General features: G+C 43.0%; 1 protein-coding gene across 7 annotated transcripts in view; it reads right to left on the reverse strand.

Annotated features, from left to right (window-relative positions):
- The window catches only part of herc2 (HECT and RLD domain containing E3 ubiquitin protein ligase 2), a 274014-nt gene that overhangs the window by 88142 nt on the left and 159327 nt on the right, over positions 1 to 26545 (reverse strand). For all 7 annotated transcript variants that reach the window (XM_061888270.1, XM_061888266.1, XM_061888265.1 and 4 more), the window contains exons 62-70: positions 20344 to 20515; positions 20127 to 20271; positions 19832 to 20057; positions 14071 to 14242; positions 10276 to 10462; positions 6734 to 6877; positions 6477 to 6668; positions 306 to 459; positions 138 to 245 (exon numbers count right to left, since the gene is read on the reverse strand). In XM_061888270.1, coding sequence (XP_061744254.1) covers positions 138 to 245; positions 306 to 459; positions 6477 to 6668; positions 6734 to 6877; positions 10276 to 10462; positions 14071 to 14242; positions 19832 to 20057; positions 20127 to 20271; positions 20344 to 20515 — 1500 coding nt within the window. The remainder of the gene's footprint in view (positions 1 to 137; positions 246 to 305; positions 460 to 6476; positions 6669 to 6733; positions 6878 to 10275; positions 10463 to 14070; positions 14243 to 19831; positions 20058 to 20126; positions 20272 to 20343; positions 20516 to 26545) is intronic.

Consider the following 26545-nt stretch of genomic DNA (forward strand, 5'->3'; position numbering starts at 1 on the left):
ACGATGAGTTGAGTTTATACCAAAAAGTTCTATTTTGGTTTCATCTGACCACATGACATTCTCCCAATCTTCTGCTGTATCATCAATGTATCCAAGGGTGGTGCTATACACAACTTTATTGGGGTGGCTGTCCTCACCTGATCTGACGGAGATGATCCTGTTGGCTCCATCCATGACCGTCAGCGGGTCGTGGCGTCTTTCCGTCGAGCACTGCCGGTCGAACTCGATCCTCAGACCTTCGGCACCTTCAGCACAGAGCAACCAGTCAGACGGGAAGTTCAGTCAGCGTTATTCACATTTGTTACCGGGGATCTTGACGGTGCCGCTGGTGGAGGTGTCGTCGGTGTAGGGGTGGCTGCTCTCCACCACCACGGGCTGGGAGGACAGGCGGCCGCTCTGAGAGTCGGTGGCCACGTCCTCCAGCTCGGTGACGCACAGCTCCAGCAGCATGTCGGCCACCTGCACACAAGGCCGCGCACCTTCAAACACGCCGACATGTTCGCCCGAAAGACGCGACTCAGATCCAAACTACGAGTGAAATTCATTACGATTCTTAATCAATTCAAAATTGTAAAAAAATCTGTGTTAAAAAGTGTAAAGTGAAATGAATTATATGTATATCGCGCTTTACATAGTGAAACCCAATATCTAAGTTACATTTAAACTAGAGATGTCCGATAATATCGGACTGCCGATATTATCGGCTGATAAATGCTTTAAAATGTAATATTGGAAATTATCGGTATCGGTTTCAAAAAGTCAAATTTATGACTTTTTAAAACGCCGCTGTGTACATGGACGTAGGGAGAAGTACAGAGCGCCAATAAACCTTAAAAGGCACTACCTTGGCGTGCCGGCACACTCACATAATATTTAGGGCTTTTCACACAAAGTGAATGCACTGCATACTTGGTCGACAGCCATACAGGTCACACTAAGGGTGGCCGTATAAAAAACTTTAACACTGTTACAAATATGCGCCACACTGTGAACCCACATCAAACAAGAATGAGAAACACATTTTGGGAGAATATCCGCACTGTAAAACAACAGAACAAATACCCAGAACCCCATGCAGCACTGACTCTTCCGGGAGGCTACAATATACACCGCCCCCGAAACCCGCCCACCTCAACCTCCTCATGCTCTCTCGCATGTCCCAAATTCCAAGCTTCTGTTTTGAGGCATGTTTAAAAAAAAACAATGCACTTTGTGACTTCAATAATAAATATGGCAGTGACATGTTGGCAATTTTTTCCATAACTTGAGTTGATTTATTTTGGAAAACCTTGTTACATTGTTTAATGCATCCAGCGGGGCATCACAACAAAATTAGGCATAATAATGTGTTCATTCCACGACTGTATATATCGGTATCGGTAATTAAGAGTTGGAAAATGTCGGAATATCGGCAAAAAAGCCTGTGGAGAGGCGGGAATGGCAGTCTGACAGCAAAGGGAGGGCACACCGGAGCCCGCTCAAAGATGGCGACGAGGAGGCGTGGACGCCGAAAACATTATCAGATGCGTGGATCGCCCAGCCAGGCACAATCAAATAATCGTCTCGCACTGGGCGGCAGCTGTGAATGTGGGGGAGAGCGACGAAGAGAAGAGACGGAGCAAGAGAGAAGCGGATGCCGAACGAGAGCGATGGAGAGCCCAAGGAAGAAGACGACGCAAGAAGCTGAAAAGCAAGCTGTGGAGAGGCGGAGCCGGCAGTCCGACGGCGAGGCAGGGCACACCATAGCCCAGCCCAAGATGGCGGCGAGGAGGTGGGGACGGCGGGCAAGCAGCGAGGCGGTGCGCGCCGGGAGCAAAACAACAATCAAGATCAGGTGCGTGGATCGTGCACATCGGACAATCAAGCAGTCCTCTCTTACTGTATAAAAGGGCGACAGCCGTGAACGTCAGGGAGCGAGGCGGAGAGACTAAAAGGAGCCAGAACGAAGCTGACGCAGAGCGAGAGAGGAAGAGACGAGCGAGCGGAGAAGAGGAGCTGAAAAGCGACCTGGACTAAGGTGTTTATTTGCTAAAATAAACAAAGTCAAAACCCTGCTCAACGATGTCCCTATTTGGTGGTCCATGGACCCCGCACGACAGCGAGAGTCCGTCACACAAGCGGAAGAGCAAGCGGCAGATGGAGCAGCTGAAAAACAACACGGCAAGAGACCATCCATCCATTTTGTACCGCTTATTCCATTTTGGGGTCACGGGGGGCGCTGGCGCCTATCTCAGCTACAATCGGGCGGAAGGCAGGGTACACCCTGGACAAGTCGCCACCTCATCGCAGGGCCAACACAGATAGACAGACAACATTCACACTCACATTCACACACTAGGGACCATTTAGTGTTGCCAATCAACCTATCCCCAGGTGCATGTCTTTGGAAGTGGGAGGAAGCCGGAGTACCCGGAGGGAACCCACGCATTCACGGGGAGAACATGCAAACTCCACACAGAAAGATCACAAGCCTGGATTTGAACCCAGGACTGCAGGAACTTCGTATTGTGAGGCAGACGCACTAACCCTTCTGCCACCGTGAAGCCCCACGGCAAGAGACCTTTGTTGAAAAATAAAGAAGTCGAAACATGCCCACAGTTATGTCCTTCCTTGACGGTCCTTGGAACCCGCACGACGGCTTGAGTAGACTGTCACAAAGCCATTAAAAGCGTTACTAAAACGGCCTTCTTTCATCTCCGTAATATCGCTAAAATTCGCTCTATTTTGTCCACTAAAGACGCCGAGATCATTATCCATGCGTTTGTTACGTCTCGTATCGATTACTGTAACGTATTATTTTCGGGTCTCCCCATGTCTAGCATTAAAAGATTACAGTTGGTACAAAATGCGGCTGCTAGACTTTTGACAAGAAGAAGAAAGTTTGATCACATTACGCCTGTACTGGCTCACCTGCACTGGCTTCCTGTGCACTTAAGATGTGACTTTAAGGTTTTACTACTTACGTATAAAATACTACACGGTCTAGCTCCATCCTATCTTGCCGATTGTATTGTACCATATGTCCCGGCAAGAAATCTGCCTTCAAAGGACTCCGGCTTATTAGTGATTCCCAAAGCCCAAAAAAAGTCTGCGGGCTATAGAGCGTTTTCCGTTCGGGCTCCAGTACTCTGGAATGCCCTCCCGGTAACAGTTCGAGATGCTACCTCAGTAAAAGCATTTAAGTCTCACCTTAAAACTCATCTGTATACTCTAGCCTTTAAATAGACCTCCTTTTTAGACCAGTTGATTTGCCGCTTCTTTTCTTTCTCCTATGTCCCCCCCTCCCTTGTGGAGGGGGTCCGGTCCGATGACCATGGATGAAGTACTGGCTGTCCAGAGTCGAGACCCAGGATGGACCGCTCGTCGGGACCCAGGATGGACCGCTCGCCTGTATTGGTTGGGGACATCTCTACGCTGCTGATCCGCCTCCGCTTGAGATGGTCTCCTGTGGACGGGACTCTCGCTGCTGTCTTGGATCCGCTTTGAACTGAACTCTCGCGGCTGTGTTGGAGCCACTATGGATTGAACTTTCACAGTATCATGTTAGACCCGCTCGACATCCATTGCTTTCGGTCCCCTAGAGGGGGGGGGTTGCCCACATCTGAGGTCCTCTCCAAGGTTTCTCATAGTCAGCATTGTCACTGGCGTCCCACTGGATGTGAATTCTCCCTGCCCACTGGGTGTGAGTTTTCCTTGCCCTTTTGTGGGTTCTTCCGAGGATGTTGTAGTCGTAATGATTTGTGCAGTCCTTTGAGACATTTGTGATTTGGGGCTATATAAATAAACATTGATTGATTGATTGATTGATTATCGGACATCTCTAATTTAAACCAGTGTGGGTGACACTGGGAGCAGGTGGGTAGAGTGTCTTGCCCAAGAACGCAACGGAAGAGACGAGGACGGCGGAGGCGGGAATCGAACCTGGAACCCTCAAGTTGCTGGCACGGCCACTCTACCAACCGAGCTATGCCGCCCCGACTTTTTTAGGTCAGCCCTCCGCTTATTTGCAGTGTGTATTTTTCAGCAGACACAACAAGCTTTTGTAACATGTGACCTGTTTTCTAAAGTTGAATCATCACTCCTACACCAAACATTATATTGCGACAATCAGTTTGAATCCATTCTGAATAGAGATGTCCGATAATGGCTTTTTTGCCGATATCCGATATTGTCCAACTCTTAACTACCGATTCTAATACAGACCGATACCGATATGTACAGTTGTAGAATGAACACATAATTCAATCAATCAATCAATGTTTACTTATATAGCCCTAAATCACTAGTGTCTCAAAGGGCTGCACAAACCACTACGACATCCTCGGTAGGCCCACATAAGGGCAAGGAAAACTCACACCCAGTGGGACGTCGGTGACAATGATGACTATGAGAACCTTGGAGAGGAGGAAAGCAATGGATGTCGAGCGGGTCTAACATGATACTGTGAAAGTTCAATCTATAATGGATCCAACACAGTCGCGAGAGTCCAGTCCAAAGCGGATCCAACACAGCAGCGAGAGTCCTGTTCACAGCGGAGCCAGCAGGAAACCATCCCAAGCGGAGGCGGATCAGCAGCGCAGAGATGTCCCCAGCCGATACACAGGCAAGCAGTAAATTATGCCTAATTTTGTTGTGATGCCCCGCTGGATCCATTTAACAAAGTAACAAGGTTGTCCAAAATGAATCAACTCAAGTTATGGAAAAAAATGCCAACATGGCACTGCCATATTTATTATTGAAGTCACAAAGTGCATTATTTTTTTTAACATGCTCCTCCTGAAAGAGCACGGGGGATTATTTTTATTTATTATCATTTTTTTTCTTTGTCATGAAAAAGGGAGTTTTTTTGAGTTGTGCACTAATTGTAAGTGTTTTTAATGTTGATTTAATGACTTTTTTTTTTTATTAAAAAAAAAAAAATATTTATAAAAAAAATTCTTCCGCGGCCCGGTGGTTGGGGACCACTGGCGTAAAGCACGTCGCCACTGGACTCTAGAGCAGTGGAGACACCTTCTCTGGACTCACGAATCACGCTTTTCCATCCGGCAAACTGATGGACCAGTCCGGGTTTGGAGGTTGCCAGGATAAGGCTGCGTTTCGGACTGCATTGTGCAGAGTGTGAAATTTGGTGGAGGAGGAATTATGGTATTTGTTTTTTTCAGGAGTTGGGTTTGGCGCCTTAGTTCCAGTGAAAGGAACATTGAATGCTCCAGGATACCAAAACATTTTGGACAATTCCATGGGATGGCACTTCAAGTTCATTCGTGAGTAAAGGCCGGTGGGCAAATGCACTATATTGCCAAAAGTATGTCAGCTCATTAGTTACAGACTAGTTGGTTTGCTAACTAGTTAACTTAAGAGATATATTTGTAATTTTTTATATTGATGAGACAAAATACCGTAGACCAGGGGTGCCCACACTTTTTCTGCAGGCGAGCTACTTTTCAATTGACCAACTCGAGGGGATCTACCTCATTTATATATATCATTTATATTTATTTATTTATGAAAGAGACATTTTTGTAAACAAGTTAAATGTGTTTAATGATAATACAAGCATGTGTAACACATATAGATGTCTTTCTTTCACAAAGACAAGAATATAAGCTGGTGTATTACCTGATTCTGATGACTTGCATTGATTGGAATCAGACAGTAATGATGATAACGCCCACATTTTCAAATGGAGGAGAAAAAAAGTTGTCCTTTCTGTACAATACCACATGAAAGTGGTTGGTTTTTGGCATCTAATTCATCCAGCTTCCATACACTTTACAAGAAAAACATTGGCGGCAAATTCCGTAGCTTGCTTGATTGACATTCACGGCACCCGAGGGTCTTGTGAGATAACGCTGGCTGCTGCCAGTTCATTATTATGAAAAAATGACAGAGAGGAAGGCGAGAAACACTTTTTATTTCAACAGACTTTCGCGCCGTCCCTTCCGTCAAAACTCTAAAGGCCGACTGCACATTTCCTATCTTCACAATAAAAGCCCTGCTTCATGCTGCCTGCGCTAACAAAATAAGAGTCTCGGACAGCTGGCGTGCACAAGTGATGTGCACGCCAGCTTTCTGAGGGATCGCTTGTGCACGCCAGTTTTCCGAGACTCTGTATTTAGTTAGCGCAGGCAGCATGAAGCAGGGCTTTTATTGTGAAGATAGGAAATGTGCAGTCGGCCTTTAGAGTTTTGACGGAAGGTACGGCGCGAGAGTCTGTTAAAATAAAAAGTGTTTCTCGCCTTCCTCTCGGTCATATTTTCATAATAATGATCTTGCAGCAGCCAGCGTCATCTCACAAGACCCTCCGGTACCGTGAATGTCATTTAAGTGACGTCTTGGTGAAGATTGATGATCACTAATTTTTAGGTCTATTTTTTTTAAAACCCTGGCTGGAGATCGACTGACACACCGCCCGCGGTCGACTGGTAGATCGCGATCGACGTAATGGGCACCCCTGCCGTAGATGAAAGAGTTACCTGCGGGTATGCCGTCCCCATGCCGGACAACACGGCCGACAGCACGTCCTTGCCTTTGTCCCCGGAGCGACAGGACACGGCCAGTTTGAGCAGGTCCACCATGACTCTGGTGTCATCGGGCACCAGCAGGCTGGAGAACTCATCCAGGTACTGAGGTTCAGGACCCACAACTTTGCTCTGGTTCTCCGAGTCCTGGCCACAACATCACCGTGTCAACTAGCTGATGGACTATAGATCTTACTGGCAGACAGACGGACCTCTTTGGTCTTAGTCATGGTCTCTGCGATGATGCTGGCAGCTCCCGGGTCGTCGGTGACGGGGATGAACGGACGAGAGGAGGCGCCGGAGGCAGACGGTGTGACTGCTGATGACGGCGTCAGTGCGTCTTCTGAAGAGGGCAGCTGTTCACACACGATAACAGTAATGAGTTGTAGACCCAAACGAGGAATACAACATTAATTAATTTTGGACCCAAATGAGGACAATGACATGAATGTGATGTGGACCCAAATGAAGACAAGAACATGAATGAGTTGTAGACCCAAAATAGGATAAAAACATTAATGAATTGTGGACCTAAATGAGGACAATTACGATAACATGAATTAGTTGTGGACCCAAATGAGGAAATTAACGAGTGAGTCATGGACCCAAATGAGGACAATAACATGAATGAGTTTTGGACCCAAAGGAGGACAATGACATAATTGAGTTGTGGAGCCAATTGACGACAATGACATGAATGAGTTGTCGACCCAAATGAGGACAATAACATGAGTGAATTGTAGACCCAAATCAGGACAATCACAATAACATGAATGTGATGTAGACCCAAATGAGGACAATAACATGAATGAGTTGTGGACCTAAATGAGGACAATAACACGAGTGAGTTGTGGACCCAAATGAGGACTATAACATGAGTGACTTGTGGAGCATAATGAGAACAATAACATGAATGGCTTGTAGAGCCAAATGAGGACAATAACATGAATGACTTGTGTACCCAAATGAGGGACAGTAACATGACTGAGTTGTGTACCTAAATGAGGACAATACCATGAATGAGATGCAGACCCATGAGGACAATAACATGAATGAGTTGTAGACCCAGGAGGACAATAACATGAATGACTTCTGGACCCAAATGAAGACAATCTCAATAACATGAATGAGTTGTGGACCCAAATGAGGACAAAAACAAAATTGAGTTGTGGAGCCAATTGAATACAATAACATGAATGAGTTATCGACCCGAATGAGGACAATAGCATGAGTGAGTTGTGGACCCCAATGAAGACAATCACAATAACATGAATGAGTTGTAGACCCAAACGAGGACAATAACATGAATGAGTTGTGTACCCAAATGAGGAACAGTAACATGACTGAGTTGTGGACCTAAATGAGGACAATAACATGAGTGAGATGTAGGCCCATGAGGACAATAACATGAATGAGTTGTAGACCCATTAGAACAATACTATGAATGAATTGAAGACCCATGAGGACAATAACATGAATGAGTTGTGGACCCAAATGAATACAATCTCAATAACATGAATGAGTTGTAGACCCAAATGAGGACAATCACAATAACATGAATGTGATGTAAACCCAAATGAGGACAATAACAATTAGTTGTGGACCCAAATGAGGACTATAACATGAGTGAATTGTGGAGCAAAATGAGGACAATAACATGAGTGAACTGTGGAGCCAAATGAGGAAAATTACATGAATGACTTGTGTACCTAAATGAGGACAATAACATGAATGACTTGTGTACCTAAATGAGGAACAGTAACATGACTGACTTGTGTACCTAAATGAGGACAATAACATGAATGACTTGTGTACCTAAATGAGGAACAGTAACATGACTGACTTGTGTACCTAAATGAGGACAATAACATGAATGACTTGTGTACCTAAATGAGGAACAGTAACTTGACTGACTTGTGTACCTAAATGAGGACAATAACATGAATGACTTGTGTACCTAAATGAGGAACAGTAACATGACTGACTTGTGTACCTAAATGAGGACAATAACATGAATGAGATGTAGACCCATGAGGACAATAACATGAATGAGTTGTAGACCCATGAGGACAATAACAAGAATGACTTTTGGACCCAAATGAAGACCATCTCAATAACATGAATGAGTTGTAGACCCAAATGAGGACAATTGGAATAACATGACAATAACTTGATTGAGTTGTGGACCCAAATGAGGACAAAAACATGATTGAGTTGTGGAGCCAATTGAGGACAATAACATGAATGAGTTGTGGACCCCAAATTAGGACAATAACATGAGTGAGTTGTGGACCCAAATGAAGACAATCAAAATAACATGAATGAGTTGCGGACCCAAATGGGGACAATAACATGAATGAGTTGTGTACCCAAATGGGGAACAGTAACATGACTGAGTTGTGGACCTAAATGAGGACAATAACATGAGTGAGATGTAGACCCATGAGGACAATAACATGAATGACTTGTAGACCCATGAGGACAATAACATGAATTAATTGTAGACCCATGAGGACAATCTCAATAACATGAATGAGTTGTAGACCCAAATGAGAACAATCACAATAACATGAATGAGATGTGGACCCAAATGAGGACAAAAATATGATTGAGTTGTGGAGCCACTTGAGGACAATAACATGAAAGAGTTGTCGACCCAAATGAGGACAATAACATGAGTGAGTTGTGGACCTAAATGAGGACAAAAACATGAGTGAGTTGTGGACCCAAATGAGGACAATCACAAATACATGAATGAGTTGTAGACCCAAATGAAAACAACACAAATGAGTTGTAGACCCAAATGAGGACAATCACAACTACATGAATGAGTTTTAAACCCAAATGAGGACAATCACAATAACATGAATGAGTTGTAGACCCAAAGGAGGACGATCACAAAAACATAATTAAGTTGTGGACCAAAAGGAGGACGATCACGATAACATGAATGTGTTGTAGGGCCAAATAAGGACGATCACAATAACATGAATGTGTTGTGGACCCAAATGAGGACAATCACAATAACATGAATGTGTTGTGGACCCAAATGAGGTAAATCGCAATAACATGAATGTGTTGTGGACCCAAATGAGGTAAATCGCAATAACATGAATGTGTTGTGGACCCAAATGAGGACAATCACAATAACATGAATGTGTTGTGGACCCAAATGAGGACAATCACAATAACATGAATGAGTTGTGGGCCCAAAGGTGGACGATCGCAAAAACATGAATGTGTTGTAGACCCAAATGAGGACAATCACAATAACATGAATGAGTTGTAGACCCAAATGAGGACAATCACAATAACATGAATGAGTTGTAGACCCAAATGAGGATAATCACAATAACATGAATGAGTTGTAGACCCAAATGAGGACGATCACAATAACATAAATGAGTTATAGACCCAAATGAAGATGATCACAATAACATGAATGAGTTGTGGACCCAAAGGACGATCACAAAAACATGAATGAGTTATAGACCCAAATGAGGATAATCACAATAACATGAATGAGTTGTAGACTCAAATGAGGACGATCACAATAACATGAATGAGTTATAGACCCAAATGAGGATGATCACAATAACATGAATGAGTTATAGACCCAAATGAGGATGATCACAATAACATGAATGAGTTGTGGACCCAAAGGAGGACGATCACAATAACAACAATGAGTTATAAACCCAAATGAGGACAATCCCAATAACATGAATGAGTTGAGGACACTCTGGATGCGTACCTCTCCCTTCTTGTCCTGCCAAGGGTTGGGGCTGACCGGGCCCTCGGGTTCCGGCAGGACAGGCGAGCCTTCATCGCCAGTGACACTGGATGAGGAGGAGGAGTCAGGCGGGGGCAGAGGAGAGCTGGGAGGACGCTCTGCTGGCACCATCATGCTGGCGGGCATCAGGGCGCCAACCACAGCATCCCTGAGGAGCACAGGACACCCTGTTAGAAAAGTCCATCTTCCTATACAGCAGAGGGCCTGGGGGCTATTTGCATATATTTTAACAGCCCACAGTTAGCATTCTAATGTTAGCTAATTTAGCAGGTATACACCTCAGCATCAAATATTGTATTATTTGACAAATGATACCTGGTAGCATAGTAGCTTTTTTTGGCTAATTTTCTAAGTATACGCTTCAGTCATATTTTGGCACTTGCTGCTAGCTACTGTTAGCAGGCCAACATTTCAGGTGCACACCTCAAATGAATATGTTGGCACATGCTCAGTAGGCATTTTAACAAGCTAACATTAGCATGCCAGATTTAGCAGGTATACACAGCATTGTCATATGCTTTGGTATTTCTTGAATGCTAACTGTAAACACCGTACTCATTTGCCTCCTATTTCTTGTTACTTGACGCCTTTGGTATTTCACGAATGCTAACTGTAAACACCGTACTCATTTGCCTCCTATTTCTTGTTACTTGACGCCTTTGGTATTTCACGAATGCTAACTGTAAACACCGTACTCATTTGCCTCCTATTTTTTTGTTACTTGATGTCTCTGGTATTTTTTTACGAATGCTAACCGTAAACACCGTACTCATTTGGCTCCTATTTCTTGTTTCTTGACACCTTTGGTATTTCACGAATGCTAACTGTAAACATTGTACTCATTTGGCTCCTATTTTTTGTTACTTGATGCCTTTGGTATTTTTTTACGAATGCTAACCGTAAACACCGTACTCATTTGGCTCCTATTTCTTGTTTCTTGACGCCTTTGGTATTTCACGAATGCTAACCGTAAACACCGTACTCATTTGGCTCCTATTTCTTGTTACTTGACGCCTTTGGTATTTCACGAATGCTAACTGTAAACACCGTACTCATTTGCCTCCTATTTTTTGTTACTTGATGTCTCTGGTATTTTTTTACGAATGCTAACTGTAAACACCGTACTCATTTGTCTCCTATTTTTTGTTACTTGATGCCTTTGGTATTTTTTTACGAATGCTAACCGTAAACACCGTACTCATTTGGCTCCTATTTTTTGTTACTTGACGCCATTGGTATTTCACGAATGCTAACTGTAAACATTGTACTCATTTGTCTCCTATTTTTTGTTACTTGATGCCTTTGGTATTTTTTTACGAATGCTAACCGTAAACACCGTACTCATTTGGCTCCTATTTTTGTTACTTGATGCCTTCGGTATTTTTTCTATGAATGCTAACTGTAAACACCGTACTCATTTGGCTCCTATTTTTTGTTACTTGACGCCTTTGGTATTTCACGAATGCTAACTGTAAACACCGTACTCATTTGGCTCCTATTTTTTGTTACTTGATGCCTTTGGTATTTTTTTACGAATGCTAACCGTAAACACCGTACTCATTTGGCTCCTATTTCTTGTTTCTTGACGCCTTTGGTATTTCACGAATGCTAACCGTAAACACCGTACTCATTTGGCTCCTATTTCTTGTTACTTGACGCCTTTGGTATTTCACGAATGCTAACTGTAAACACCGTACTCATTTGCCTCCTATTTTTTGTTACTTGATGTCTCTGGTATTTTTTTACGAATGCTAACTGTAAACACCGTACTCATTTGTCTCCTATTTTTTGTTACTTGATGCCTTTGGTATTTTTTTACGAATGCTAACCGTAAACACCGTACTCATTTGGCTCCTATTTTTTGTTACTTGACGCCATTGGTATTTCACGAATGCTAACTGTAAACATTGTACTCATTTGTCTCCTATTTTTTGTTACTTGATGCCTTTGGTATTTTTTTACGAATGCTAACCGTAAACACCGTACTCATTTGGCTCCTATTTTTGTTACTTGATGCCTTCGGTATTTTTTCTATGAATGCTAACTGTAAACACCGTACTCATTTGGCTCCTATTTCTTGTTACTTGACGCCTTTGGTATTTCACGAATGCTAACTGTAAACACGGTACTCATTTGCCTGCTATTTTTTGTTACTTGATGTCTCTGGTATTTTTTTACGAATGCTAACCGTAAACACCGTACTCATTTGGCTCCTATTTCTTGTTTCTTGACGCCTTTGGTATTTCACGAATGCTAACCGTAAACACCGTACTCATTTGGCTCCTATTTCTTGTTACTTGACGCCTTTGGTATTTCACGAATGCTAACTGTAAACACCGTAATCATTTGCCTCCTATTTTTTGTTACTTGATGTCTCTGGTATTTTTTTACGAATGCTAACCGTAAACACCGTACTCATTTGGCTCCTATTTTTGTTACTTGATGCCTTCGGTATTTTTTCTATGAATGCTAACTGTAAACACCGTACTCATTTGGCTCCTATTTTTTGTTACTTGACGCCTTTGGTATTTCACGAATGCTAACTGTAAACACCGTACTCATTTGGCTCCTATTTTTTGTTACTTGATGCCTTTGGTATTTCACGAATGCTAACTGTAAACACCGTACTCATTTGCCTCCTATTTTCTTTACTTGATGTCTCTGGTATTTTTTTACGAATGCTAACCGTAAACACCGTACTCATTTGGCTCCTATTTCTTGTTACTTGACGCCTTTGGTATTTCACGAATGCTAACTGTAAACACGGTACTCATTTGCCTGCTATTTTTTGTTACTTGATGTCTCTGGTATTTTTTTACGAATGCTAACCGCAAACACCGTACTCATTTGGCTCCTATTTCTTGTTTCTTGACACCTTTGGTATTTCACGAATGCTAACCGTAAACACCATACTCATTTGGCTCCTATTTTTTGTTACTTGACGCCTTTGGTATTTCACGAATGCTAACTGTAAACATTGTACTCATTTGTCTCCTATTTTTTGTTACTTGATGCCTTTGGTATTTCACGAATGCTAACTGTAAACACCGTACTCATTTGCCTCCTATTTTTTTTACTTGATGTCTCTGGTATTTCACGAATGCTAACTGTAAACATTGTACTCTTTAGTCTCCTATTTTTTGTTACTTGATGCCTTTGGTATTTTTTTACAAATGCTAACCGTAAACACTGTACTCATTTGGCTCATATTTTTTGTTACTTGACGCCTTTGATATTTCACGAATGCTAACTGTAAACATTGTACTCATTTGTCTCCTATTTTTTGTTACTCAATGCCTTTGGTATTTTTTTACGAATGCTAACCGTAAACACCGTACTCATTTAGCTCCTATTATTTTGGTACTTGACGCCTTTGGTATTTCACGAATGCTAACTGTAAACACCGTACTCATTTGCCTCCTATTTTTTGTTACTTGATGTCTCTGGTATTTTTTTACGAATGCTAACTGTAAACACCGTACTCATTTGGCTCCTATTTCTTGTTTCTTGATGCCTTCGGTATTTTTTCTATGAATGCTAACTGTAAACACTGTACTCATTTGGCTCCTATTTTTTGTCACTAGCCAATGTGCTAACTGTTAGCATTCCAGTTCAGCTTTGGCTGGTCAGCATTCACACAAACGTCTCTATATTGTCCTGGTTTTTGAAGGCGAAAACTCCTTGCTTTGATTTGTCAGTCTGTGGCCCTCAGTGGAGCAGCTTGAGGGCCCCCCCTGTGTATTTGCGCCCTGGTACCTGGCATACATGATCTGTAAGGCGGACAGAACATGAGAGAGCGCTTGTTGCTTGGCCAGGTTGCCGTCCAGGCTGAGGAGAATCTTGGCCAGTGACGGTCGGTTTGGCTTCGCGTTGCTCTGACCGCTCATCTTGTTTCTGGCAGAGGAGTCGCTGCTGTCTGACTGCACACCTGGCGAGATAGCACACATGTCAGATTGCACAACACTGCCCCCTGCTGGGAGGAAACACTTTAAAGGCCTACTGAAATGAAATGTTCTTATTTAAACAGAGATAGCAGGTCCATTTTATGTCTCATACTTGATCATTTCGCGACATTGCCATATTTTTGCTGAAAGGATTTAGTAGAGAAAATAGACGATAAAGTTCGCAACTTTAGGTCGCTAATAAAAAAGCCTTGCCGACGATGTGCGCGTGACATCACGGGTTGTAGGGCTCCTCACATCCTCACATTGTTTACAAAGTGAGCCTTCAGCACCAAGAGCTATTCCGACCGAGAAAGCATCAATTTCCCCATTAATTTGAGCGAAGATGAAAAAAATCGTGAATGAGGATATTGAGAGTAAAGGACTAGAAAAAATCAAATAAAAAAAAGGCGATTGCAGATGTTATTACACATATTTACTATGATAATTCTGGAAAATCAAAAGACTCCGGCTTATTAGTGATTCCTAGAGCCCAAAAAAAGTCTGCGGGCTATAGAGCGTTTTCCGTTCGGGCTCCAGTACTCTGGAATGCCCTCCCGGTAACAGTTCGAGATGCTACCTCAGTAGAAGCATTTAAGTCTCACCTTAAAACTCATCTGTATACTCTAGCCTTTAAATAGACCTCCTTTTTAGACCAGTTGATCTGCCGCTTCTTTTCTTTCTCCTATGTCCCCCCCTCCCTTGTGGAGGGGGTCCGGTCCGATGACCATGGATGAAGTACTGGCTGTCCAGAGTCGAGACCCAGGATTGACCGCTCTTCGGGACCCAGGATGGACCGCTCGCCTGTATCGGTTGGGGACATCTCTACGCTGCTGATCCGCTTGAGATGGTTTCCTGTGGACGGGACTCTCGCTGCTGTCTTGGATCCGCTTGAACTGAACTCTCGCGGCTGTGTTGGAGCCACTATGGATTGAACTTTCACAGTATCATGTTAGACCCGCTCGACATCCATTGCTTTCGGTCCCCTAGAGGGGGGGGGGTTGCCCACATCTGAGGTCCTCTCCAAGGTTTCTCATAGTCAGCATTGTCACTGGCGTCCCACTGGATGTGAATTCTCCCTGCCCACTGGGTGTGAGTTTTCCTTGCCCTTTTGTGGGTTCTTCCGAGGATGTTGTAGTCGTAATGATTTGTGCAGTCCTTTGAGACATTTGTGATTTGGGGCTATATAAATAAACATTGATTGATTGATTGATTGAAAATCCCTTATCCGCTCATTGTGTTAGTGTTTTAGTGAGATTAAAGTGTACCTAAAGTCGGACGGGTGTGGCTACGGGTACGTGTGTTGACTCAGAGTCTCTGAGGCAAGTCACGCTGCTGGAAGCTACGCTGATGTCGCCGCGTGTCGCCGGTAAGAGCAAACTTATTACCACAATTTTCTCACCGAAAACTGCCGGTTGACATTTGGTCGGGATCCATGTTTGCTTGACCTCTCTGATCCGTAGCAAAGCTTCGCCTTCGGGAATTTAAAGAAGGAAACACCGATTGTGTTTGTGTGGCTAAAGGCTAAAGCTTCCCACCTCCATCTTTCTACTTTGACTTCTCCATTATTAATTAAACAAATTGCAAAAGATTCAGCAACACAGATGTCCGGAATACTGTTTAATTATGCGATTTAAGCAGACTACTTATAGCTTGGATCGGGCTGGAAAATAACGTCCGCTACAACCCGAGACATCCAACCCACGCGTCATCATACGAGCAGAGGTGGGTAGTAACGCGCTACATTTACTCCGTTACATTTACTTGAGTAACTTTTGGGATAAATTGTACTTCTACGAGTAGTTTTTCTGCAACATACTTTTACTTTTACTTGAGTATATTTATAGAGAAGAAACGCTACTTTTACTCCGTTCCATTTATCTACATTCAGCTCGCTACTCGCTACTTTTTTTTATCGATCTATTAATGTTTGTTTTGGTTAATGACAGAGCTTCAAAGTAGAATCTACGCATGCCTGCCTTTCACCAATCACATGCAGTCACTGGTGACGTTGGACCAATCAAACAGAGCCAGGCGGTCACGTGACCCGACTTAAACAAGTTAAAAAACCATTTAGTGGTCAATTGTACAGATTATGTACTGTACTGTGCAATCTAATAATAAAAGTTTCAATCAATCAATCAAAAGTGTAAAGGAAAAAAGACACTTTTTATTTCAACCGTACTTCCCGTCAAAACCCTAAAGACTGATCGCACAGTTCCTGTCTTCACAATAAAAGCGCCGCTCCATCGCGCCTGCGCTAACAAAATAAGAGTCTCCGAAAGCCAGCGCAAACAAGCTAGCAAGCCACGGAGTTTGCCGCCAATGTGTTTCTTGTAAAGTGTATAAAAACGAATATGGAAGCTGGACAAATAAGATGCCAAAAACCAACGACTTTCATGTGGTATTAGACAGAAAAGAGGAACTTTTTTTCTCCTCCATTTGAAAACGTGGACATTATCAGCACTATACTGTCTGATTCCAATCAATGCAAGTCATCAGAATCAGGTAATACACCAACTTATATTCTTGTCTTCATGAAAGATAGGAATCTATATGTTAAACATGCATGTATATTCATTAAAACACCTTTAACATGTCAACAAAAACGGCAAAATAGATAAATATAAATTATATACTGTAAATATAAATGTATATATATATATATATATATATATTTAATATATATATATACATATATATATGATATGTGTGTGTATGTATGATATGTGTGTGTATAAATGATTTGTGTGTGTATGTATATGTATAAATGAGGTAGATCACCTCGACTTGGTCATTTATTAAGTAATTGATAAACGTTGAAAAACTTATTGGGGTGTTACCATTTAGTGGTCAATTGTACGGAATATGTACTGTACTGTGCAATCTACTAATACATGTTTTAATCAATCAATCAAATCAATGAATGCCTACTGAGGCTATGGTGCTGTTAAGTTATTGTGGCTCAATGTGCCATTTTTTTCATTTTATTTTAATGTACTATTATTTAATATATATTATTGTTTTAGTTGCTTAAGAGATATTCATGGCTCTGAATTTGTTCATTGCTATTTTTATGTTTTTGTGCATTATTTTTTGCCGTAATCAGGTTACTCATCAGTTACTCAGTACTTGAGTAGATTTTTCACAACATACTTTTTACTTTTACTCAAGTAAATATTTGGGTGACTACTCCTTACTTTTACTTGAGTAATAAATCTCTAAAGTAACTGTACTCTTACTTGAGTACAATTTCTGGCTACTCTACCCACCTCTGCATACGAGTCATCATACCGCGACGTTTTCAACACGACACTTTGCGGGAAATTTAAAATTGCAATTATGTAAACTAAAAAGGCCGTATTGGCATGTGTTGCAATGTTAATATTTCATCATTGATATATAAACTATCAGACTGCGTGGTCGCTAGTAGTGGCTTTCAGTAGGCCTTTAAAACGGCATGATGAAAAAAATCTATTATCTCCATCACTTGTTTGCTCCACTTTGAGGTAAGATCCTGTTAATGATGTCATGGAGGAAAAACGTCCTTCCTGTGTGAGACATGCTACCACCACTGACCCACCCCTAGATGGATGAACTCGCTCCGTGTACACACCCAACATGTAGAAAAATCAGGCTTCACTATACATCCTAAAATAAATGTATGCCGACTATCCGTCAGCCAGTAACAGACGTAAGTCTATTACATGTATGGCTATGGTAGTGCTGCTGAACTAGCATGATGTTAAAATGTGGTTTTAGCATGTAGCTCACATAGCTATGCTAGTGTTGCTAACCTAGCATGATGTTATAATGTAATGTTAGCATGTAGCTCACATAGATATGCTATTTTTGCTAACCTGAAATGATGTTAAAATGTAATGTTAACATGTAGCTCACATAGTTAAGCTAGTGTTGCTAACCTAGCATGATGTTATAATGTAATGTTAACATGTAGCTCACATAGCTATGCTAGTGATGCTAACAGAGCATGATCTTAAGATGTAATGTTAGCATGTAACTCACATAGCTACGCTAGTGTTGCTAACCTAGCATGATGTTAAAATGTAATGTTAGCATGTAACTCACTTAGCTATGCAAGTGTTGCTAACCTAGCATGATGTTATAATGTAATGTTAGCATGTAGCTCACATAGCTAAGCTAGTGATGCTAATATAGCATGATGTTATAATGTAATGTCAGCATGTAGCTCACATAGCTATGCTAGTGATGCTAACAGAGCATGATGTTAAGATGTAATGTTAGCATGTAACTCACATAGCTATGCTAGTGTTGCTAACCTAGCATGATGTTAAAATGTAATGTTAGCATGTAACTCACATAGCTATGCAAGTGTTGCTAACCTGTAATGATGTTAGAATGTAATGTCAGCATGTAGCTCACATAGCTTTGCTAGTGTTGCTAACCTGAAATGATGTTAAAATGTAATGTTAGCATGTAGGTGACATAACTATGCTAGTGATGCCAAACTACCCGTCAGCCAGTAACAGACGTAGGTCTATTACATGTATGGCTATGGTAGTGCTGCTGAACTAGCATGATGTTATAATGTAATGTTAGCATGTAGCTCACATAGATATGCTATTTTTGCTAACCTGAAATGATGTTATAATGTAATGTTAGCATGTAGCTCACATAGCTAAGCTAGTGATGCTAATATAGCATGATGTTATAATGTAATGTTAGCATGTAGCTCACATAGCTAAGCTAGTGATGCTAATATAGCATGATGTTATAATGTAATGTCAGCATGTAGCTCACATAGCAATGCTAGTGATGCTAACAGAGCATGATCTTAAGATGTAATGTTAGCATGTAGCTCACATAGCTTTGCTAGTGTTGCTAACCTGAAATGATGTTAAAATGTAATGTTAGCATGTAGCTCACATAGCTAAGCTAGTGATGCTAATATAGCATGATATTATAATGTAACGTCAGCATGTAGCTCACATAGCTATGCTAGTGATGCTAACAGAGCATGATGTTAAGATGTAATGTTAGCATGTAACGCACATAGCTATGCTAGTGTTGCTAACCTAGCATGATGTTAAAATGTAATGTTAGCATGTAACTCACATAGCTATGCTATTGTAGCTAACTTGAAATGATGTTAAAATGTAATGTTAGCATGTAGGTGACATAACTATGCTAGTGATGCTAAACTAACATAAGTTAAAGTACCAATGATTGTCACACACACACACTAGGTGTGGCGAAATTTTTCTCTGCATTTGACCCATCACCCTTGATCACCCCCTGGGAGGTGAGGGGAGCAGTGGGCAGCAGCGGTGGCCACGCCCAGGAATTATTTTGGGTGATTTAACCCCCAATTCCAACCCTTGATGCTGAGTGCCAAGCAGGGAGGTAATGGGATCCATTTTTATAGTCTTTGGTATGACTCGGCCGGGGTTTGAACTCACAACCTACCGATCTCAGGGCGGTATGACATCCATTGGACAAGTACACATCAAATACTCAGTTGCAGAGGATACAGTATGTCAATCAGTCGCAGTTGAACATATTAGACTAAGTATTTGAATGAAACGATGTCTCACCTAAATAAGACGCCCCGAGTGAGTCCCTGGCAGTCTGGAACAGGACCGGCTCGTGGACAGAGGGCGTGGTCACATCCACGGTGGTCCAGGCTACGCTGTGGGAGGAGCCACAGGCCACTCTGGTGATCTTCTGGCCCTCCAGACCCTGCACCAGCATGGGCTTCCTGTTGACCGTTGTGGTGCCGTTGCCTTGTTGTCCGTGGTCGTTGTCCCCCCAGGCGTACACCTGAGGCGGGGGCGTACACCATACTCGTGTCTCGCGGTTCTGGGAGAGGCGCTTCCGTTGTTGACTCACCTGTCCTGAATCCGTGACCGCCAAACAGTGCAAGGCTCCGACTGCGACATGGACTATCTTCTTGCCTCGCAGGCCCTCCACCATCTGGGGCTTCCGCACGTGGACGTCCGTGCCGTGTCCCAGTCGGAAGTAGTCCCCTTTGCCCCTGTGTGGAGGTCCGCGTCACGTGGGGGACATGTTTGGCATGAGTTTGTGTGGGGGGGGCGGGGTTTATTACCATGTCCACACCACGCCTGATTTGGTCAGAGCCAAGGAGAACTGAGCGCCGCATTCGATTTGGGAGACGCCCTGTCCGTTCAGCCTCTCGATGTTCTGGGGGATGTTGCAACCCTCGCTGCCTCCGCGACCCAACTTGCCGAAGTCTCCGTCGCCCCAAGAGAACACCAACCCTGCAAAACAAGAACAAGACATGTATGCGTGTGGTCCAGTCGGTCCAGAACCTGCTTCCGTGTCGCCCCCCCCCCCCCCCCCAATGCAAGCTCTTAAGGTGTCAGGGAGGGAAGTTTGGTCTGTTACACTAACCCACCTAAACCACAATTACATCCGGGTCACGGCACCAAATTAGTGGCTTTTTCCATGTAATGGGTTTGTAGAAATGCTGATTATCGGTCCTGCTAGACACCGACCTCTATTTAATAATACAACTTTAACATTTGACAACCAAATAATAAAACAAGGTGACTGGAAAAAATCTGGGTATTATCTTCGACCCAACTCTCTCCTTTGAGTCACACATTAAATGCGTTACTAAAACGGCCTTCTTTCATCTCCGTAATATCGCTAAAATTCGCTCCATTCTGTCCACTAAAGACGCCGAGATCATTATCCATGCGTTTGTTACGTCTCGTCTCGATTACTGTAACGTATTATTTTCGGGTCTCCCCATGTCTAGCATTAAAAGATTACAGTTGGTACAAAATGTGGCTGCTAGACTTTTGACAAGAACAAGAAAGTTTGATCACATTACGCCTGTACTGGCTCACCTGCACTGGCTTCCTGTACACTTAAGAAGTGACTTTAAGGTTTTACTACTTACGTATAAAATACTACCCGGTCTAGCTCCAGCCTATCTTGCCGATTGTATTGTACCATATGTCCCGGCAAGAAATCTGCCTTCAAAAGACTCCGGCTTATTAGTGATTCCTAGAGCCCAAAAAGAGTCTGCGGGCTATAGAGCGTTTTCCGTTCGGCCTCCAGTACTCTGGAATGCCCTCCCGGTAACAGTTCGAGATGCTACCTCAGTAGAAGCATTTAAGTCTCACCTTAAAACTCATCTGTATACTCTAGCCTTTAAATAGACCACCTTTTTAGACCAGTTGATCTGCCGCTTCTTTTCCTTCTCCTATGTCCCCCCCTCCCTTGTGGAGGGGGTCCGGTCCGATGACCATGGATGAAGTACTGGCTGTCCAGAGTCGAGACCCAGGATGGACCGCTCGTCGGGACCCAGGATGGACCGCTCGCCTGTATCGGTTGGGGACATCTCTACGCTGCTGATCCGCCTCCGCTTGAGATGGTCTCTTGTGGACGGGACTCTCGCTGCTGTCTTGGATCCGCTTGAACTGAACTCTCGCGGCTGTGTTGGAGCCACTATGGATTGAACTTTCACAGTATCATGTTAGACCCGCTCCACATCCATTGCTTTCGGTCCCCTAGAGGGGGGGGGGGTTGCCCACATCTGAGGTCCTCTCCAAGGTTTCTCATAGTCAGCATTGTCACTGGCGTCCCACTGGATGTGAATTCTCCCTGCCCACTAGGTGTGAGTTTTCCTTGCCCTTTTGTGGGTTCTTCCGAGGATGTTGTAGTCGTAATGATTTGTGCAGTCCTTTGAGACATTTGTGATTTGGGGCTATATAAATAAACATTGATTGATTGATTGATAGACAGTGACCATCCGAGTCACAGAGCAAAATTAGTGGCTTTGCACTTGTGATGAGTTAGTAGACAGCGATCATCCGGATCACGGCACCAAATTAGTGGTTTGATTTTGCACTCGGGCTTCACGGTGGCAGAGGGGTTAGTGCGTCTGCCTCACAATACGAAGGTCCTGCAGTCCTGGGTTCAATCCCAGGCTTGGGATCTTTCTGTGTGGAGTTTGGAAATTCTCCCCGTGAATGCGTGGGTTCCCTCCGGGTACTCCGGCTTCCTCCCACTTCCAAAGACATGCACCTGGGGATAGGTTGATTGGCAACACTAAATTGGCCCTAGTGTGTGAATGTGAGTGTGAATGTTGTCTGTCTATCTGTGTTGGCCCTGCGATGAGGTGGCGACTTGTCCAGGGTGTACTCCGCCTTCTGCCCGATTGTAGCTGAGATAGGCCCCAGCGCCCCCCGCGACCTCAAAAGGGAATAAGCGGTAGAAAATGGATGAATGGATGGACTTTGCACCCGTGATGAGTTTGTAGACAACGATCATCCGGGTCATGCACCAAAATAGTGGTTTGACTTTGCACTCGTGATGGTTTTGTAAACAACGATCACCCGGGTCACAGCACCAAATAAACGATTTAGCACTTGTGATGGGTTTCAGACAACAATAATCCGGGTCACAGCACCAAATTAGTGGTTTGACTTCATACTCCTGATGGGTTTGTAGACAACGATCATCCGGGACACGGCACCAATTTAGTGGTTTGACTTCGCACTCGTGATGGATTTGTAGACAACGATCTTCCAGGACGTCATCAAATTAGTGGCTTTGCACTTGTGATGGGTTTTTAAACAACAATCACCCAGGTCACAGCACCAAACTAACGACCTTTGATGGGTTGTAGATCACGATCATCCGGATCATGCACCAAAATAGTGGTTTGACTTTGCACTCGTGATGGGTTTGTAGACAACGATCATCCAGGACAGGGCACCAAATTAGTGGCTTTGCACTTGTGATGGGTTTGTAAACAATGATCATCCGGGTCACAGCACCAAATTAGTGGTTTGACTTCATACTCCTGATGGGTGTGTAGACAACGAGCATCCGGGACACGGCACCAAATTAGTGGTTTGACTCCGCACTCGTGATGGATTTGTAGACAACGATCTTCCGGGACACATCATCAAATTAGTGGCTTTGCACTCGTGATGGTTTTGTAAACAACAATCACCCAGGTCACAGCACCAAACTAACGACTTTTGATGGGTTGTAGATAACGATCATCCGGGTCATGCACCAAAATAGTGGTTTGACTTTGCACTTGTTATGGGTTTGTAGACAACGATCTTCCAAGACACGTCATCAAATTAGTGGCTTAGCACTCGTGATGGTTTTGTAAACAACGATCACCCGGGTCACAGCACCAAATAAACGACTTAGCACTTGTGATGGGTTGTAGACAACAATAATCCGGGACACGGCACCAAATTTGTGGTTTGACTTCATACTCCTGATGGGTGTGTAGACAACGATCATCCGGGACACGGCACCAAATTAGTGGTTTGACTCCGCACTCGTGATGGATTTGTAGACAACGATCTTCCAGGACACGTCATCAAATTAGTGGCTTTGCACTCGTGATGGGTTTGTAAACAACAATCACCCAGGTCACAGCACCAAACTAACGACTTTTGATGGGTTGTAGATAACGATCATCCGGGTCATGCACCAAAATAGTGGTTTGACTTTGCACTTGTGATGGGTTTGTAGACAATGATCTTCCAGGACACGTCATCAAATTAGTGGCTTAGCACTCGTGATGGTTTTGTAAACAACGATCACCCGGGTCACAGCACCAAATAAACGACTTAGCACTTGTGATGGGTTGTAGACAACAATAATCCGGGACACGGCACCAAATTAGTGGTTTGACTTCATACTCCTGATGGGTGTGTAGACAACCATCATCCGGGACACGGCACCAAATTAGTGGTTTGACTCCGCACTCGTGATGGATTTGTAGACAACGATCTTCCAGGACACGTCATCAAATTAGTGGCTTTGCACTCGTGATGGGTTTGTAAACAACAATCACCCAGGTCACAGTCCCAAACTAACGACTTTTGATCGGTTGTAGATAACGGTCATCCGGGTCATGCACCAAAATAGTGGTTTGACTTTGCACTCGTGATGGTATTGTAAGCAATGATCATCCGGGTCACAGCACCAATTTAGTGGCTTTACACGTGATGGGTTTGTAGACAACAATCATCCAGGACAGGGCACCAAATTAGTGGCTTTGCACTCGTGATGGGTTTGTAAACAATGATCATCCGGGTCACAGCACCAATTTAGTGGCTTTACATGTGAAGGTTTTATAGACAACGCTCAGCCGGGACACAGGACCAAAATAATGGCTTTGCACTCCTCATGGGTTTGTAAACAACGATCATTCGGCTTGCGGCACCAAACTAATGGCTTTGTACACGTGATGAGTTTGTAAGCAACTATCATCAGGGTCACGGCACCATGTTAGTGGCTTTACACGTGATGAGTTTGTAAGCAACAATCATCGGGTCACAGCACCAAATTAGTGGTTTTGTACTCGTGATGGGTTTGTAAACAATGATCATCTGGGTCACGGCACCATGTTAGTGGCTTTACACGTGATGAGTTTGTAAGCAACTATCATCGGGTCACAGCACCAAATTAGTGGTTTTGTACTCGTGATGGGTTTGTAAACAACGATCATCAGGGTCACGGCACCATGTTAGTGGCTTTACACGTGATGGGTTTATAAATACCGGTCATCTGGGTCACGGCACCAAATTAACGGTTTTGCACTTGTGATGGGGTTGTAAACAACAATCATTGGGTCACAGCACCAAATTAGTGGTTTTGTACTCGTGATGGGTTTGTAAACAACGATCATCAGGGTCACGGCACCATGTTAGTGGCTTTACACGTGATGAGTTTATAAGCAACTATCATCGCGTCACAGCACCAAATTAGTGGTTTTGTACTTGTGATGGGTTTGTAAACAACGATCATCAGCGTCACGGCACCATGTTAGTGGCTTTAAACGTGATGGGTTTGTAAATAGCGATCATCTGGGTCACGGCACCGAATTAACGGTTTTGCACTTGTGATGGGGTTGTAAACAACAATCATTGGCTCACAGCAGCAATTTAGTGGTTTTGTACTTGTGATGGGTTTGTAAACAACGATCATCAGGGTCACGGCACCATGTTAGTGGCTTTACACGGGATGGGTTTATAAGCAACTATCATCGGGTCACAGCACCAAATTAGTGGTTTTGTACTCGTGATGGGTTTGTAAACAATGATCATCAGGGTCACGGCACCATGTTAGTGGCTTTACACGTGATGGGTTTGTAAATAGCGATCATCTGGGTCACGGCACCAAATTAACGGTTTTGCACTTGTGATGGGGTTTGTAAACAACAATCATTGGGTCGCGGCACAAAATTAGTGGCTTCGCACTCGAGGTTTGTTTGTAGACAACTATCATCCGGGTCACGGCATCAAACACAGTGGCTTTGCACTCGTTTTTTTTTTGCATATCTCTGCTTCCTCAACACAGCAAAGTGAGGAAGAGTGTGGCGGAAACTCTGAAAGCCACGCAGGGCGTGAGAAGTCAGAAGGAAGTGAAAGAACATAATAAATTCACCCAAAAAAAACCTTTTTGTGATAACATCACAAAAACACAATTCATGAACCCGCACAAAAAACAAATTTCGAAACTACAACAAAGTGCATGTTTAGCGGAAGCCTTGAGTATTGTCCGATATCAGTATTAATGCAATAGGACATCAACAGGAATCAATCGCACCTGTATCATTTTGTCAGGTTGGAAAAGGTTTGATTAAGTGAAATGAATCGAAGAGAAAACAACAGTAGCTATGAAAAACTATTCATTATTAACTGTCTGGAATGGACGTACGCTGTCTCTAAGTTGAAATGGAGTGGTTATTCTTTTTGTTGGATAATAGTTCATGAAGTTCAGCTTGTGACGCAAATAGTTGAATGATGCGGACACATTTGTTACTGTATACTTTTGAATACGCTTCTGCCTTGGAGACTTTGTGTGTGTAAGTAATATGTAAATATAAATTATTTGATACTTGTTTTTATTGACAAATGTCCCATACCTATGTCTAGCATGTGTGCTTAGCTGTTGTGTAGCTGCTTGTCGCCTATAGCCAAGCATGTTTACCTTTTGTAAACGGCTTGACTAAAATGGAATAAATTGAGTTAACACGCTGCAGGGCTGCTTGTATCACACATGATATCGCACATGTGACATGAACGCTGATATCTGATCAATATCTGATGTCGATATCCTTTCGAGACAACGACAACGTAATAAAGTTTGTTAAAAAGCTAATTTATTCATACAAGTATGAATATTGTAATTAACTTTTTTTTAAATATGAATAAAATAAAAATAAGAAAAAAAATTTAATAAATTAGTAAATATGGATATAAATATTTTAAGTAATACAATAATACTGAGGAAATAAAAAAAAT

The sequence above is a fragment of the Nerophis ophidion genome, linkage group LG26, assembly GCF_033978795.1.
Source record: "Nerophis ophidion isolate RoL-2023_Sa linkage group LG26, RoL_Noph_v1.0, whole genome shotgun sequence".
NCBI lineage: Eukaryota > Metazoa > Chordata > Actinopteri > Syngnathiformes > Syngnathidae > Nerophis > Nerophis ophidion.